Below are 18,565 nucleotides of genomic sequence, written 5' to 3' on the forward strand. Positions count from 1 at the left end.
TGCCTTGCAGCTACAGCCTTCAGCCTGGACTGTTCACAAAGAGCCTCTAACATGTAAGTCACACCCAGCTATGACTGTGTGTACTGCAGCCAGCCAACCACACCATGGCTCTCACTAGCCTTGGTTATGCTGCTGGGGGACCTCAATATACCCCTGATGCCCAGAATCTTCCCTTGAAATGTAGCCCTTGAATGGCACAGCTGTCTCCTGGACAGTACAAATAATATGCATAACATTTGTTACTCTAAGTGGAGTTACCCAAGTGCTTCAACTTGAACACCTGGATTAGATAAAACAGTAAAACAACTTTACTAATTACAAAGAGAGTCCTTGGTGGAAGGCAGCTCTGGAAGGGGCGGGGCCTTGAGCTGAAGGGACTGGGACCCAACTCCTACAGACAGCCTTTCATGGCCTCTAATACTGTGGCTGTGCTGGCCTGGAGCCCCAGGCCTTTTTAAAAATCATTCAGAGCCAGGGCAGCTGCTCCTTTTACTCTCTCTCCCCACCTGTCAGAGGGAAGCAAATGGGTGGCTGCCCTAGGGCCCAGTTGCAACTTTAAACATCAGTTGCGAACAGGCCGGTACTGTGGCAAAGAGTCAATGAGGAAGGATATTCCCTACTGTTTTTTTCACCTGTTTGAACTTTGTTTTCCCATCCAGCTTGATGACTCTGTTTGCTGCTTTAATTTGCATTTAAGCAAGCACACATTCCTTTGTTGAGGACAAACCTGTTGGCAACTTCCGTGTAGGCAAGGCTATGGGGTTTGGAACACATATTAGCACCACCATAGAAAGGAATCTTAACGTCACATACAACGTTGCCGCAAACATTTTACAAGGATTATGTTGACTAGCAAATTATGAACTTTTAAATGGCACCTCACAAGACATGCCTTGTACAGAATTGGTACAGTAATGTGGAGAGTGTGAACACAGGAGTCTATTCTGTCACCCACACACAATGACAGATGGGAGCATATTAAGCTACTACCTGTAATGTGCAGACAGCAGCAGGATGGTCCAGAGGGATTCCTCTCTGCCTGCAGCACTAAACACGCACTCTTTAGGCATACATTTCTTGTCACCCACAGAGCAAGCCTTAGGCATATGCAGCTGTGTAGGGCACCACTAAATTTGGGGCACCAGTGTGGTGGTGCCCAGTGTTGCGTATGCCAGCGCCAGCTCTGGTAGCCTTATCCCCTGGCCACCATACCCCCATGGTCTGCGCCCAGCCCCCACTCACCAGGTGGTGGCAAGTGGTACAGGCACAGGGCAGAGGACTCTGGAGAAGCAGGGAGTGCCTACGCAGCTGGCAGGAAAGAAGTTGTACTTATTTCCACTTAGTCTGTTTGTCTTTCTCCTTTTCCCAGGGAAAGTGGAGAATTTGACAAAGGTTCTCATTGGGGATGGTGGTACTTGTATTCCCTTCAGGCCATAGCGTATGAAGTGATGGAGCAACTGAGTTGCCCAGGCAAGAACATAACTCTGAAGATGACTGTTTTGGGGCCCATTTAGAAAGAAGTCTGTATGGTCTTCCCAAGGAGATGCTCTCATATTTCCCCAGCCTTCGGAGAGCACTCAAGGGGGATAAGGCCATTGCAGAGAAACTAAATGAATTATTTGAATCAGTTTTCATGGATGAGGATGTGAGGGAGATTTCCCCAACCTCAGCCATTCTTAAGTGACAAATATGAGGAACTGTCCCAGACTTGATGTCAGAGGACTTTTATTCTAAAACCTCATCAGAACCAAATGGCATTCACCCAAGAATTCTGGAGAAACTCCATTGTGAAATTGTAGAACTACTCATTGTGGTATCTAACTTTTCATTTAAATCAGTTTCTGTATCAGTTGAATGAAGGATACTTAATGTGATACCAATAGAATTGCTATGCTGTCACTTCCACCCACTCCTACATAAACACTTCACAGTCCTCTGCACAGAGGCAGCAGCAAACCATACCTGGTTTCTCTGCTACTAATGTGAAATGCTGTCATGCACAAAAGCTGTGTTCTGACTTTCACCTTGCTCCTGCTTCTGAATGGCTGCTTCTGGTCATCTGCATTTTTTCCAGACCCTTAATTTATTCCACACCATCCCTTTTCTCCTCCAACCTCTTCATTTTTTATTTTTAAAGATATTTGTTATAATCCATCTCCTCACACGATCCTTTCTTTCCTTCACTACTACAGAATAGCACCCAGAATTTGAAACGTGATTCTAATATATTCACCCTTGGGGGAGGTTTCCTGTCTGGGTTGTTGAGTAATCATAATTTTGATTATATACAGGGGAGACCACCAGCACAGCCTACCTAGGTTCTTTTTCAAAACCATCAAAAGGGGGAAAAAAGACAAAAATATGTACACGAACGCAAATAAGAGATGATGGCAGAAGCGGCATAGGTTATTGGGTAAGGGAACTGAGTGTTGTAACAGCTTATTTAAATAATATGTTTAAACTGAGCTTTTGATTATTCAATAGGTATTGGTTCATTGATGGTGTCATTCCTGGTGAGCTTGTATTATAACACCATTTTAGCGTGGGTGATGTGGTATTTCGTTAACTCCTTCCAAGAGCCCCTTCCTTGGAGCATTTGCCCATTAAATGGGAACAGAACAGGTAATTCATATTGCAAGTCTTTTGTCATTATTGGTGTTAAGGGGATTATAAATGTTACAATCTCTTTTTTTATTCCTATAAAATGACATTAAGTCTTAGAGTGTACCGATTTTTTAAAAATAGCTCATTTTAAAATCTACTTGTTGAGAGACGGTGACTCAGCCCTATATGGTCCCACAATGATGGCGACTTTGCTCCCATTATCTCTTTGCAGACAAATAACATTCCCCCACATGACAGCTAAGGCAAGGGATGAAAAGTAAGTCTGTGCATTGGCTATTTCTGCTTCCTATTGAGCAAATGGACAGGAGAGCCATGCAGTGCCCAGCATTGACAGGGGATCTTACAGCTATCCCATGTAAGATTCTGTTATGAGTTACTTTCCCTCAAGGTTAAGGGGGAAGTAGAGAAGGAATTGGTATCTGAGACCAAATTCCTTCCTGGTGAGTACAATTACACACTTCCTCTTTCACAGGACTGAAATCCTAAACAAATCCCCCAAATCAGGATACAACACGGAACTGGATTACCACTGTGCCCCCTTAGCTCTCCAGACTGGGCTGTTTTTTCATTAGCAACAAGCAGCAGATCCCTCCAGGTGCTGTTATCATTTGGCACAACATGTGGAGCCCCACAACCAGCTATACTGGATGAAAACTCCCAGAGCCTCTCACAAATCACATAGAGAAAGACTCCCATAAACCTCCCAAGTCCCCAAGCATGCATTCCCAGACTATTCCATCTTTCTTTCCCTCATCAGAAGCTTGACCAGTGTTAATTTATCACCCAATCTACCCTTCCCTCAATGTAGAGAGGCCATACACCGACCTTCGTAACCTGAGCTGGAATTTCCCAAAGTTGGGTTTTCCCGCCTAAAAGATGTGTTCTTATTCAAGCAAGGATTGTTCTGAAGAAGTTCTAGGGCCTGTGTTATATGGGTCAAATGAGCGGATTATCACTGTAGTGTCTTACGTGCATAGGACCTCTGAATCTATATTAGAGAGCCATTTAGCACCCTATTTGCTTTCCCTGAAGGTACTTGTGCACTAACTCATCTCTTAATAAAGAACTCAAGCTATTTAGTTGAAGTCTCACTGTAACGCATTTTATCCAGTCCTCCAATAACTCATGAGTCTTGCCTGCACTCTCTTCAGTTTTTCAACATCCTTCTTAAAGAGTTAAAACTAAAATGTTAACACAATATTTCAGTATCCATCTCCTCAATATTGTATAAGGAGGTGAAAAACCACCTTCCTATTGCTATTCACTACTTACCTGCTTATATATCCAAGGCTCACATCCAAGATACCCATTTTGGCATAGCAACACCCTAAAATCTCATGTTGAAGGCAGTGTTCCCTCTCAGCTATGGGGCAGCACAGTTTCACAGGGACTGGTCAGCCTCCCCCAGTCAGTCAGCTCCACGTAAGGAGTCCTGAGTTTCTGACTGGGTGGAGCTGATTAATCACTTGTGAAGCTGTGCTGTGGGCAGCTGAGAGGGAATACTGATTGAGGGCTTTTCTATTGTGACCCCTAATTCTCTCTCATCACACTGGCTAACAAGGAATCCTAAAAATCAGTTTTCCGAGGCATTCCAGTCATATCATTATCAGAAACACTGCATTCAGAGACAAGTGGGTCTTTACAAGAAATCTCATCAAATAAAAAGGTTCTTCTAATCCCAAAGGATCACACATACATACACATACACACACACACACACACACACACACACACACACACACACACACACACACACACATCAATATACAACTCAGCTCTTACCCAACCATCACATTGTTGCCCATTCTTTAGTATCTAAATCTAAAGGTTCATTTAAAAGGGAAAAAAGGGAGCGTGAACAAATGCAAATACATACAATAATTCAGTTTTGCCCCAGCCAATGTGTGTCATATTTTTGGACTTGCCAGAAAAACCCACTTTTGTTCCACAGGACCAACCACTGGTAACAACTGTGTAGAAATACCAGTAGTTAGTGGAGCACCAATTGGATACTGCTGCCCTAACGAAGACTGCAGACTTGGAAACCAAATATAATCTCACACTTTATGTGCTGCTAAACATTGGTTTCAGATCTATGGCTCCTCGTATGGCTTTCACAAAGTGAACTGAATGTTGCCTTCAGCTGAGGAGTCCCTCAGTGTCAGGGAATCCACCAATGGCAGGATGACCAGCACTCCCTCCCCGCTTCACAGCCTTTAGCATAGATTTACTGGGAGGCATGGGCATATCCTCCTCAGCTCTCTGTCAACCCTAGCTGCTGCATTATTCCCATGTGCAATTTAGAATAACTCAAGGCTGCTTAAAACTAGTCCCACTGACATTAGTATAAGGTGGCTGAAAAGTGATATAAAGCCTCCTTCTGTACACTATCTAGATAAGGATCGCAGTCCTTGATCGTTTAGTCTTGACTAATATTTCAAATTTCCAGAATAGCTGCCTGTCTTCACAAATATAAAATGTTGCTTCATAATTATTGATTCCACATGAATGGGAAATGAGATATTGTTTAGATCTTACACTTGCCAGTTTAGTAATAATCATACTTTTCTTTTTAGGGTACATCAAAGAATGCCATAAAAGTACTTCAGTAAATTATTTCTGGTACAGGAGAGCTTTAAACATAAGCTCCGATATCACTGACAGTGGAAACTTACAATGGTGGTTAGTTTTGTGTTTGGCTAGTTCTTGGGCAATTGTATATATTTGTATCATTCGAGGAATTGAATCTACAGGAAAGGTGAGTAAATACAGAGACAATGACCTAGACAAGTTAACTTGTTGCTTTCTCTCTCTTGTCCTTAAAGTACTGGATTTCATCTTCGTGGGAAATACAAAGACAAGGATGTTCTTTCAAACCCCTAATTCTCAGCATAGAGTAAATATCCCCAAATATTCTTTAGGGAAATTTTTTTTGACAAACAAATTCTGTAATTGGTCATACTGCTTCCTTACACATGTCATATTTAGAATATGCTGCTTCAATAAATTGTGCTAGAATGAGATGTTGTAGGAACTAAAATAACCTCTGTAGACTTTGTGGTTTATCTCACTTTTCTTATTTCCATATTAGGCTATTTATGTAACAGCCACATTTCCTTATCTGGTCCTAACTATATTCCTTATTCGTGGGCTCACTCTACCAGGAGCCACTGAAGGCTTAGTGTACCTCTTCACACCTAATGTAAGTATCAGTGTGTGTAGTATTCAAACATATTTTCTAGTTATACAGATTTTCAAATATCACTTTTCCCAACAACTTCCTATCCAGTACTTCATCTAAGCTCTTTTTCAGTTGAAGCATCTGAATACATCTTAGACATTGATAGGAGTGAAAGAACTAAATCATGTTACAAAGCATTTTCCTATACTTCGATAAAGTATATACTTAGGTATAAGCATATTATGGAGCCATCTTTAGCGATACCATAGTTAAGGTGAAGTTGAGTTTTGCACTTAAAAGACTGATTCACTCTCTTATGAATAATGTGTATCCTTCTGAAGATTACAGCATTTACTGAGTAAAAAAAATTCGGAATAAAAAATAAATACATTTAGGAATTAAAGGTTAATGGGAACCCCCCTCCATTATTCCTCACAATAGAAAGCTTCTTCAGCAGATCCTGAAAGAATCAGGATTTACTATGAAAAACTGCCACCCAGTAAATCCACAGCCCTCAGTTAGGAGTCCAGGTTCTCCATGCATTGGGAGTTAGATGCCTAAGCAAGGGATTCTTAGGGATTCTGAACCTAGCAGACTGTGTAGGGAGCAACGTTCCCTCTAATTTTTCCATCCGTGTATAGAATTAATTTTGTTACGTGCACCAACATCAAGAGAACGTCCACAGCTGTGCACACCACCAGTAGAAACAAAAACACTTAAATTATATATATATATTACAAATTACCATACAAATAATTACTCCAGCCAGGGCAAGTTAAACGTTTTAGAACTAAAGCTTCAGAGGGTAGCCGAGTTAGTCTGTACAGGATAAACTTAAAAAACAACAAATAGTCTGGTATCACTTTAAAGACTAACAAAACATGTAGATGGTTATCATGAGCTTTCTTGGGCACCATCCGATCATCTGAAGAAGTGGGCTGTGCCCATGAAAGCTCATGATGCCATCTACATGTTTTGTTAGTCTTTAAAGTGATACCAGACTATTTTAGAACTAACTACTCAAGGATTAAATTTAAGTACTGTATAAGAGAAATCAAATTATGAGATGCACAGACCAGTCAAAAAACTAAAGTAAAGGCACAGTGAAAGAATAAAATTAAAGAAAACATATGTGCAGGAAGTATCACGAGATGACAACAACAATAGTATGCGTTGGTTGAGAGAAAGACAGAGAGAGAGAGAGAGAGAGAGAGAGAGAGAGTGAGTGAATGAAGGGGGAGGGTATAAGAGATACACATTGCACCTTTAAGTCAATTGGCACTCACCACTTTGAAGGTTACTTGAGAGACAGCAGCAGCCGCCAGCAGCTCCATCCCATTCCTGAGCCCAGTCCTGTTCCCTCCGCCAGTCTGTGGAGATGGAGTATGTTGTCAGGTGGAGGGGGACACCCTAGCATCAATGCAACTCTCCCAACTCTGCGCAGAGAGAGGGAGGGTCCCAGGAGCTGCTGGCCAGGGGCTCCCAGGCAGAAGTCAGGGCAGTGCAGCAGCAGTGGGAGGAGCACCTGAAATGTGCAACACTTGATGGAATGGTGGACACCCAAGCAGCATAGAGGGAATACACGTAGGGTATGTCTACACTAGGGGATAAGGTTGAATTAAGCTACACAACTTCAGCTATGTCAATTGTGTAGCGTACATCAAAATAGCTTAACTCAGTTTTTGGCACTGTCCACATAGCAGGAGGTCGAAGGAAGAACATCTTCCTTCAACTTCTCTTACTCCTTGTAAAATGAGGTGTTGGAGTAAGAAGTCCTACAGCTTGACATTATTTCAGAATAATGGCTTGCAGTGTAGACACACATTTCTTTATTCCAAAATAACACTGCTGTGTAGACGCACCCATAGAGAGCCACCTAAGCTAGCTAGAAGTATAATGCAGAGGAACAGTGTGCATCTTAGGACCCAGATCCTCAAAGGTAGATAGGTGCCTAAGTCCACTCAAGTGTGTTTTAGGTTATTCACTGATGCAGAAAGTGGTGCCTCTCTGTGCTCAGGATTCTCAGCCATGAACCCACATACACACCAGCCAGGCCCCAAAATCCCAAAGACAGCTCATGCTGGCTATATTTTGTGTGGGTTAGGGATGCCCAGAGCATGCCTGCTAGACCAGGCCTCCCAGGCAAGAGAGGAGAAAGCCTAGATTAAGAATTGCACAAGAGTGACGCTTCCTAGCAGCTCCTCCAGCTGCTGGAAGTGTTAGGATCTAGACAACTTTATGCATTCCCAGTGAGGGAAAACGTGGGATTAGGTACTGAAATGGTGAGGTGGCATCTGAACAATGGTTTTGTGAATGTCAGTGGTGCCTGAACATTAGACATCGTTCCCTAAATCCCTTTATGTCCCAGAGTGTCTCTGGATTCTCACAACATAGAGGGCAATCATCTCCCCTATCTGCAGTTATGGGTTTAGTCCCTTTAAGAAGAAATGGAAAGGGGGCAGCAGTTTATGAAAAGTAAATTATTATTTATGAAAATAAATGGCAAAAGTGACCATTAATCCTGCATTCATTTCAAAATCCACCCAGGCCATCAAATCTCCTGCACACGTGGGCCAAGAAAGGCAATCTAGTCAATCCAGGCATGTATACAGGGTCCAAGGAAGTCCAAGAAGCAGGGGGAATTTGGAGGGGGTAGACATAGAGTAATGTGGGGAGCTGCAACAAGGAAAGGGACTTCAGAGGACAGAAGGGAGGGTGAAGTTGGATTACACTTTGGCTATTTTCTTCTGCTCTGGCTAAGAAGCTAGTTGAAAACCAAGTGTAAAGGGTCCATATGCTTTGAGCTGCTCCATAATAGGCGTAAAGCAGCTAGGGTGCACCACTACATATGACCATAAAAGTTAAAAGTTAATACTTCACAGCTTCAAAACATTAAACTAGCACTGAGTTTCTTCAGTATTTCTGTATGGAATTGTATTTGAAAAACAAAGGCCACATGCAGGCAAATACTATTCAGATGTTGATAAGGTTGAGCGTATGTTTTAGCAATGTAATATAAACTACATTACAGGGATGTTACAGCATCTTAGAACTGAGCAGTATAAACGTTAACGGGCTTTGGATCAGGCCCTTAATTAATACGCAAAGTATTTTAAATTCATATCGGCAGAGGAATATGGTAACTATGACACTTCTGTCACTCTCACAGAGAAATAAGAATTCATCTTTATAGAACTGGATAAACTAGACTTAACAATCTGTTCAGATCAGTAGCATTGGAGGACAAAAACCTATTTAATCCTTTTCTTATTAGTGAAAATAACGACTATAAGAGCTTGTACAGCAAGATACATCTAATTCTTAACATTTTCAAATTTTATTTATATAAAAATATATAAATACAGCACGTAACAGGGTTCACTCTCCTCTCGTGAGCACCTTTTACTCTAGACAGCTTGGAGGAGCTCTGTATTGTGCAAGTTACATGGTCTCTCTCATGTTAAAAAGTTTAACTTTACTGGATGTTCTTTAACATCCTCAATAGCTATTGCTGGAATAGAAAATGTTATCATCATATGATATAACTAGATCTTTCAGCCTTTTTCAGATACAGAATATATATATATAGTTTTAATATCTTCATCCTGTAATGGCCCTACATCAGTGTTCTGATTCCTTTCCCGATATACATTGATTCCTGTTTATAATACAGGGACTTTGTTAGCATCCCAGTGCAGTGGGAAGAGTAGCTACAACATCTCAATTCCATCCCCTATATGCCACCACATTCAGTTCAGTGTTTGTCGAGTCCTTGTTATGACCCAGTTCTGTGGCCAGGTTCTCAATAAATAGTCTCTGCCCTTCTTGATAATAAAGAGACAAAAGCCCCATGGCTTAAGTGGTACTAGACAACATCAAGGGTATGTCTATACTACATGGCTCTGTCGTCAGAGCCATTTAGATTAGTTTACTAGACATACCCAAATGAAGCGGCAATTTAAATAATCGCTGCTTCATTTAAATTAAAATGGCTGCCGTGCTGCGCCAATCAGCTGTTTGTTGGCACAGCGCTGTAGTCTGGACACTCTGCGGTCGACATCAAAGGCATTTGTCAACCTCCCCCGGTATGCCTTGGTCCTTGGTTGAAGTCCTTGGTTGGAGAAGATAGAAGAACCCAGGCCCCACTCCACTCAGGCTTCTAACTCAGGACCATTGTTTAGGGCAGCCAAAACCAATCGTTCTCTACCCCTAGCTGCTCCATGAGGTACTTCTTACCCTCTTCTTTTCTAAGAGTGCGTGTACACAGCACCCTAAACTCAAAATAAGATATGTAATTTGCATTATGCAAATTGCATATCCTAATTCAAATCTATTTCGAAATAGGCTATTTTGAAATTTGGCACATCTACACAGCTCCAAATTTGAAATAAAACACACTATTCTGAGCCTTTCCTTATCCCTCATGCAATGAGGTTTACTGGGATGGAGAAATAGTGCTCCCTTTTTTTGAAAAATATTTGAAATAAGAGGCAGCTTGTGTAGACACTGGGTAGCTATTTTGGGGTACCTCTGGTATCCCGAAATAGCTATGCAGTGCAGACATATCCTAAAGGCTCCTCCATCTTCTTGCCCTGCTTCTCCCCCTTTGGAGAATTGGCTTCTCTAGCAGTTTTTCCACAGTCTACTGGAGAGATCATATACCTGCAATTCTTCTGCCTCTCTGGCAGTTCCTTTTCTTCTTAGGAGTTCTGGATCTAACTGAGGTGCTTTCACAATGGGTTAGTGCTTCCCTTCCTAATTAACTACTTCCCAGTTTTTTAGTGAGTTAACTATTCCCAGATGAGTATGAGCTGCCCCATTCCTCTCTGTGGCACCTGTCAGAGCACTACCTCCCCACTGGCATTGTTCTTAACCTGACTGTTCATGACTTCTTTTATTTCATTCTTCTATTAGCTTTCCTTTATCAATTGTTTGCATTTCCTAACTTCCACTTCATCTTCATTGTTGTCAATTTCCCTCTTTTCCTAATTATCTCTTTACTTTGCATTGCTGCTTTCCTTTCTCTGAAATTAAGGTGCTTTCTTAAATGATAAAGCGCTGTTATGTGGCTGTGGCTATTTGATGCTGTTAATAGTTTTAAATTCATGGATTCAAGAGGCAGGGAAAAACGAAATCACTTTTCTCAAAAAAAGCAACGGAGGTTAAATACAATTTTCATATACACAGTCAGTGGCACTAGCAAGACAATAGTGAAGAAGTTTGATTTCATAGATTCTACAGTGGTGAGCACCATATACATAAATAGGGAGGAAAAAGTATTCATCAAAGTTTATTAACTCCATGTACAACAGTCACTCAGAAAAACTGTTATGCCATAAAATATAATATCTATACTGCCATACCATTTTGAATTGAGATCTTAAAAATTAACATTTTCAAATCCTTACATAATGGGCCTTCAAATTATATGGCTTTACTGAAATATATTGGTATTCCCTTCCATTTTTCAGCACACTTAAGTAGGATCCCCAGTTCATGAACCATGGAATGAACTATGAGAACAAAAGTAAAAGACAACTGAACGTTTGAAAGCAAGTCTAATATGCACATCCCTTGCAATTGTTTCAGCTGAACATTCTTAAAAATCCACGGGTATGGCTTGATGCAGCCACTCAGATATTTTTCTCTCTCTCTTTGGCTTTTGGAGGACTCATTGCATTCTCAAGCTACAACTCACAAAAGTAAGTATGTTTACAACTTCTACAGATTAGATTAACCATTTGTTGCATTTCATTATGTTCTTCCAACTGTCAAAAGCAGCATTAATTTGTGATATTTGTAAAGTATCTCATCAAACTTTGATCATCCAAAGGCTCAACTATGTTCACACTATACATGTGTGTTTCACATAGATTAGAAGATGGAAAGAAAAAATACTCATTTTAAACTTAGGGGAAAAAAAGATGAAATTTTCCTAACTATCCCTATTTGCAAGAATATTGTAAATTTTATTTCTCATAAAACTTGAGTATAAATTTCATTTCAGGATTTACATTTTTTGTGATTTTTCCTGTGGGTAATACATATGGAGCAGACAGTCCACTATCTATGTTCATGAATTAAATTGTAGACTAGTGACTAAAATCTAATTATTTTGCCAATATATAAGTTGAATAAACCCTATCATGTTATGCAAATCAATTTGTATGTGTTCTCTTTCTAGAAATGACTGTGAGAAGGATGCTGTGACAATAGCAGTTGTAAACAGTATGACATCAATCTATGCCTCCATCCCAATTTTTTCTGTTTTGGGATTTAAGGCAATCACTGGTCATTGGGACTGCCTGGACAGGTAGGACACTTGGATTTTTCAGATGCTGGATTTTTCAGTGCAGCCTAAACAGATAACATGCTAGTGCAGAAGGAGATCCAGAGAACAATTTTTATTGAAAGGAGACAAATTACATATAACTAGGAAATCTAACAAACATGTTTATGGTATATACTCATTAAAAGGTCATTATCAATAATGATCAGAGGAGGTATTAACAACACACAAAACAAATACTAAAACACTTACTCATTATTATTCTTTGCTTATTTGTATTACAGTCGTGCCCAAAGGCTCCGGTCAGGGATCAGGGTTGACTGGTTGGGGGTGCTATTCAACTACACAGTAAAATAATATTTCTTGTCCCAAAGAACTCTTAGGCTAGGTCTATGACCAAACATATCAAATGGCTCTGACAACATGTGGAAGTGGAAGAGAGAGAGGACAAAGTAGCAGTAATATGAGCATGTTTTTACACAAACTAGTATACTGTGTGTCTGCATCGACAGTCTGCAGATGGGGTTTGTATTTGAAACTATAAGCCATACTGTGATAATAAGTTTCTACAAATATTTTCCCCATAATTATAACATTTAATGTTCTGTTATGAATGTTGTATAAAACTGAATAGAATTATTAATATTTTAAATGTATATTGTATTGTAAATGTTGATGATAGCTAGGTGAGTGCAAAATAGACGATGAGTCCCTGAAAGAAGCTTCTGTAGCTCTCATCTAAACAGGTATCTGATCAAATTCTTGTACACTAAAGTAAAGTACATAAGTATGTATTTTCTCTGGCAGGAACATTATCAGTATTATCAATGAATTTGATCTTCCGGACCAAAGCATTCTGCGGGACAATTATACAGCCTGGTTAGAGTTTCTGAACACAACCCATCCCAAAAAAATCGCTGGTCTCAAATTGAGAAATTGTGATCTTCAAGAATTTCTTGATCAGGTATCGTATTTGAATGCTACAAAATAACCTTTTCCCAAAAATGTTATGGACTGTGATACTTGTTGCTTTCCTAACGCAGAGGTTCTCAACCTTTTCAAACTAATGTACCCCCTTACGAAGTTTGACTTGTCTTGCTTAAGTTTCCCCAAGTTTCCCCTCATTTAAAAACTGAATGCTTCCTAAATCAAATATCAAAATACAAAGGATCAAAGGACACTATTTTTTAAACATTGTTTACTTTCTAATTTTTAACCATATAAATATAACATAAGTAATCTGGAATATAAGTATTTTACTTACATTTCAGTGTATAGTACAGGCAGTCCCCGGGTTACGTACAAGATAGGGACTGTAGGTTTGTTCTTAAGTTGAATCTGTATGTAAGTCGGAACTGGCGTCCAGATTCAGCCGCTGCTGAAACTGATCAGTTTCAACAGCGGCTGAATCTGGATGCCAGTTCTGACTTACATACAGATTCAACTTAAGAACCCCAGGCGTCCCTAAGTCAGCTACTGCTGAAACTGATCAGCGGCTGATTCCAGGAAGCCCGGGGCAGGGGCTTCCTGTAGTCAGCCACTGGTCAGTTTCAGCAGCGGCTGACTTGGGGATGCCTGGGGCGGAGCAGCTGGGGTGCTGCTGGGTTGGTCCAGTAGTGCTGCCGCTCCTCGGTGCTACTGGACCAACCCAGCAGCACCCAAGCTGCTCTGCCCCAGGCGTTCTGATTCAGCCGCTGCTGAAACTGACCAGCAGTGGCTGAATCAGGACGCCTGGGGCAGAGCAGCTGGGGTGCTGCCGGGTTGGTCCAGTAGCGCCCAGAGCGGCGCTACAGGACCAACCGGCAACGCCCCAGGTGCTGTACCACAGGCGTCTGGAGCAAAGCCGCGGAGCACGGGGGCAGCGGGACAGCCTAGACGCGCCGTGGCTGTCCTGCTGCCCTCGGGCTCCACAGCTTTGCTCTGCTTTGCTCCCCGTCTGCAGACCAGAAGGACGGGGAGCAAAGCGGCAGAACACGCGGGCAGCAGACAGCCCAGACGCGCGTCTGGGCTGTCCGCTGCCCGCATGTTCCGTCGCTTTGCTCCCCGTCCTTCTGGTCTACAGACCAGGGGGACGGGGAGCAAAGCAGAGCAAAGCTGTCTGCTGCCCGCGTGCTCCGCCGCTTTGCTTCCTCTCCCCGGTCTGCTGGAGACCAGGGAGAGGGCCCCGTTCATAAGTGCAGATCCGACGTAAGTTGGATCCGCGTAACTCGGGGACTGCCTGTATATACAGTAGGATAAACAAGCCCTGCTCTTTCCCAATCACTGCTGCTGCCACACACCAAGCCCTCCAAGTAATCCCTAAGGTCACATGCCTGGGGGGATGGGATGTAAATGGGGGGAGAGGGCAGGGCAGTAGCGTGAATGGGGGTAGATACAGGCATGCCCCCCACCCTGGACCATCAGGTCTCCTGGACCAGATTGTGAATATGCTCCAGCCTACAGATGGCTTATGGTCTGGGACTTTGAGACCCCTGATCTAGACCCCTCATGAACAAGATCGGTATGTGCAGTATAATGCTATATGTTTGAAAAATAAATCGTATTTCATTATCATGTGTGATGTTATCTGTTTGTGAATTCTGCAGAGTGCATCTGGAACTGGCCTGGCTTTTATTGTTTTCACTGAAGCAATTATTCTGATGCCTGGCTCACAGGGTTGGGCGGTCCTCTTTTTTATAATGTTGTTCAGCTTGGGTCTTTCATCTATGTTTGGAAACATTGAGGGAATTTTGACTCCCCTCTCGGAGGTTCGTATTATATCTAAATCTGTACCCAAGGAAGTTCTATCAGGTGAGCAGGTTGATCATAATGACTTTCTTCATTTTATTTTTAGATGCTAGGCTCTTTATTAAGTTTTTCCAGGAAACATTTTATGGGGAATTAGAAAAACTTGCAAAACTGCCTCGCAGCCACTTCAGAATACAAATGAATATACTAGTTGTGAGTTCAGCACTTTATCAAGTCTCTTTATCCGAGGCACAGTGTACAGATCAGATAGTATCATTAAGGCAGGAGTTGCCTAATGGTAATACCGAGTCCTTCAGATTTTTCCTTAGCTTGAGTCTTCAGAAAAATGGTTGTATTATTGTTAGTTTTCATATGTAGTTTCCTTTTGTAGAAGCAAGTAGAACAAGCATGTTTTCTGCCTTCACCTCTCTAATTGAAGTCAATTAGTGAAGCTGAATTGCTCTCCCAGAACTGTGCATAGGTTCTGTAGCAGGTTTAATTTGGCTTTCCTCACTGGAGTTTTAAAGGGATTTTAATCAGCAACTGGACCGAATGGACAGAAAGGACAGAATGAAGGCTGCTTTCATAGCAAGCCAGGACCATGGCAAATTAAAACAATACCTCTGGGTTTGTGTAATGTCCTTCCTACCTCCTAGAGCAGTGTTTCTTAAACTTAAAAAAAAATTGTGTGGCATTCCTTGGGCTTATAAGGTCAGGGGCAAAAGAGAAGGTTGCGGCCATTTTGAACTCTGTTGTTCTCTGCAGCACACCTCTGACTGCCTTGTAGCACACCGGTGTACCACAGAACACTGTTTAAGAAACATTGTCCTAGAGCCTATGGGGAGAATCCTGCACTCCATGTCACTCGCTCTCTCCCTCAGCCTATTACACTTGGATCCTAGGTCAAGATAAAACCTTTGAGCAAGAACTGATACATCAATGGATGGTCTGCAATAAGCTTAGGGGTGCTGATCTGAAAATGAATCTGAAGGAATGTGTGCTATTAAATTACTCTGGGCACACAGTTGGTGAGGAGGACATTTTTACTGATAAAGAAAAATGAGGCGGTACAGAACTGGACAAGTCTCTAGACAACTGTAGACTTACAGGTTTGCAAGCACTTGCCCTGAAATTTCAGGTATAAGTGCTGCACAGTGGGTGAGAAGATCATTGGCGTATGATTTGGCATTTGCACCACTAGAAAGTGTATTTGTGACCATCCTTGTCTTGGTACACCCACATTTCAAAACCTCTTTCATGTTTCCAGATAAAAACATTAAAATGGAACCGCTCCTTTTCTTTTCTTTCCCAGGACTCTTCCTTGGCTTCTAGTTAATGCACAGTCATCTTATGTATACACTTAACTAAAGGGACAAACAGATACAGATCTTCAATTCAGAGCACACAGCCCACCTTCAAGATTCAAGGGACTCAGAGTCTCCTTTGTATTTAGAGTTGCTTGTGGACCAGTTCCACAGGAGAAACCGAGGCAGCTGAAGGCTGCTCTAAATTATGCTGTCAGCTGTTTGCCCCAAAAGGTCTTCATTAGATCAAAGATTGCCAGAATGCAGGAAGCCCTAGCCACCCCTCTCACGTTGGCCACAAGCAGTTGGGGGCTCTGAGAAAGAATTGGCCACACCTTCTCTATGCCCCAAAGGATCCTGCTGCACTTTATTGATTCTCCTGTGGCTAGTTACTCTAGCTTCATGATTGCATCGCCAGCATTTTTTAGCCAAAATGCCAGGGAAAATCTGATCTGTATTTTATTCCCCAAACAACTTAGTCCTCTGAATGTCATTGTTCCTCATGCTAAGCTAGTAAATTATAGCTTCATACCAAAGCTTGTTGGTCAAAATTATTAAAATGAGCAAAAATAGTCACCATATCTGAACAGGGTACCCATCATGTATTCTTTACTAACAACATTAACTTTTTTATTTAGGTATAATATGCCTGATCTCCTTTGTGACAGCTCTATGTTTTACCCTGAGGTCTGGTAGCTACTGGCTTGAAGTTTTTGACAGTTATGCAGGTTCCTTGCCTTTGCTAATCATCTCTTTCTTTGAAGTTACTGGTGTTGTCTATGTTTATGGAATAAAAAGGTAAACTGGGAACAAGTTGGATTTTTTAGAGCTGTCAATTATTATCACAGTTAAGCAATTAACACAAAATAAATTAAGAAATTGAATTGTGACTCATGGCAGTTTTAATCACACTTTTAAACAATACAATAACCAATTTACATTTATTTTTAAATATTTTGAAAAACAAAACAAAACAAAACAAACAAGAAGTCTTGTGGCACCTTAAAGACTTGGGGTACGTCTACACTACAACGTTAGTTCGAACTAACTTAGCTCGAATTAGTTAATTCGAACTAAGCTAATTCGAACTAACGGATCCAGACTAAAAAACTAGTTCAAATTAGCGTTTTGCTAATTCGAACTAGCATGTCCACATTAAGTGGACCCTGAACCAGGCTTAAGGATGGCCGGAAGCAGTGCCGGCAGGGCATCAGAGGAGGACTTAGAGCGTGGAGCTGCTGTCTCAGGCTAGCCGAGGACTGTGCTTAAAGGGTCCCGACCCCCACCCTGGACAGACAGTTCTCAGGGGTGCCCCGCTTGCAAAGCAGTCCTGGCTTGGATTACCCGGAGTACCCACACTGGGCACATCACAGCACTCGGCCATCAGACCGGCTGCACTTGCCGCAGGCTGCCATCTGGTGAAAGGGGGCAATTGGGGGGCTGCAGGAGCGCTTCCACCCCCAGAAGCCCGCAGAGCCAGCCCAGTCCTCCCCTTCGGGGGCGTGTACCCCATTCCTCCCTCACCTCCTTCCACTTACTCTTCCCTAGCCCCTCTTCTTGTTGTACAAAATAAAGGATAATTGTGTTCAAAAATTGAATCTGTCTTTATTGAACAAAACTCAGGGAGACTGGGAAAAGGAGGTGGGAGAGGGGAAAAGAGAGGCTGGGAGAGGGGAGGGCAACTAAAATGATCAGGGGTTGGGAACAGGTCCCATATGAAGAGAGGCTAAAGAGACTGGGACTTTTCAGTTTAGAAAAGAGGACAGGATAGAGCTCTCTAAAAGCAGGAGTTGGGTGGAGAGGGTGCATACAGAAAAGTTCTTCATTAGTTCCCATAAAGAAGGACTAGAGGACACCAAAGGAAAGGAATGGGTAGCAGGCTTCAAACTAGTAACAGAAAGTTGTTCTTCACAAAGCAAAGAGTCAACCTGTGGAACTCCTTGCTGCAGGAGGCTGTGAAGGCTACAACTAGAACAGAGTTTAAAGGGACGTGAGATCAAGTCATGGAGGTTGGGTCCATGGAGTGCTATTAGCCAGGGGGTAGGAGTGGTGTCCCTGCCCAAGGTTTGTGGAAGGCTGGAGAGGGATGGCACGAGACAAATGGCTTGGTCACTGTCTTTGGTCCATCCCCTCCAGGGTCCCTAGGGTTGGCCGCTGTCGGCAGACAGGCTACTGGGCTAGATGGACCTTTGGTCTGACCCAGTACGGCCATTGTAAGCTCAGGGTCGGGGGTCTCAGTGGACCACCTTGATTTTCATGCACACCTGCTCCTGGGTGGCCAGGCTGGCAGCTCTCCTGCCCTAGACGGCCACTTTCCTGTGCCTAGTGTGGAGGTCGTGGACGAGGTCCACGATGTCCACGCTAGCCCAGGCGGGTGCCCACCTCTTGCGGTCCCGGGCAAGCTCCCGGGAGCCGCCAGCCTGGTCCCGGGAAGAGGGG

At 42.4% G+C, this 18,565-nt stretch overlaps 1 protein-coding gene across 1 annotated transcript in view; it reads left to right on the plus strand.

Moving 5' to 3' along the window:
- The window catches only part of LOC102447394 (sodium-dependent neutral amino acid transporter B(0)AT3), a 36,211-nt gene that overhangs the window by 13,500 nt on the left and 4,146 nt on the right, over positions 1-18,565 (plus strand). Inside the window, exons 3-10 of the mRNA XM_006137062.4 lie at positions 2,485-2,622; positions 5,202-5,383; positions 5,717-5,827; positions 11,396-11,508; positions 11,991-12,119; positions 12,903-13,059; positions 14,681-14,885; positions 16,765-16,924. Coding sequence (XP_006137124.3) covers positions 2,485-2,622; positions 5,202-5,383; positions 5,717-5,827; positions 11,396-11,508; positions 11,991-12,119; positions 12,903-13,059; positions 14,681-14,885; positions 16,765-16,924 — 1,195 coding nt within the window. The remainder of the gene's footprint in view (positions 1-2,484; positions 2,623-5,201; positions 5,384-5,716; positions 5,828-11,395; positions 11,509-11,990; positions 12,120-12,902; positions 13,060-14,680; positions 14,886-16,764; positions 16,925-18,565) is intronic.

Source organism: Pelodiscus sinensis, chromosome 2, assembly GCF_049634645.1.
Source record: "Pelodiscus sinensis isolate JC-2024 chromosome 2, ASM4963464v1, whole genome shotgun sequence".
Taxonomy (NCBI): domain Eukaryota; kingdom Metazoa; phylum Chordata; order Testudines; family Trionychidae; genus Pelodiscus; species Pelodiscus sinensis.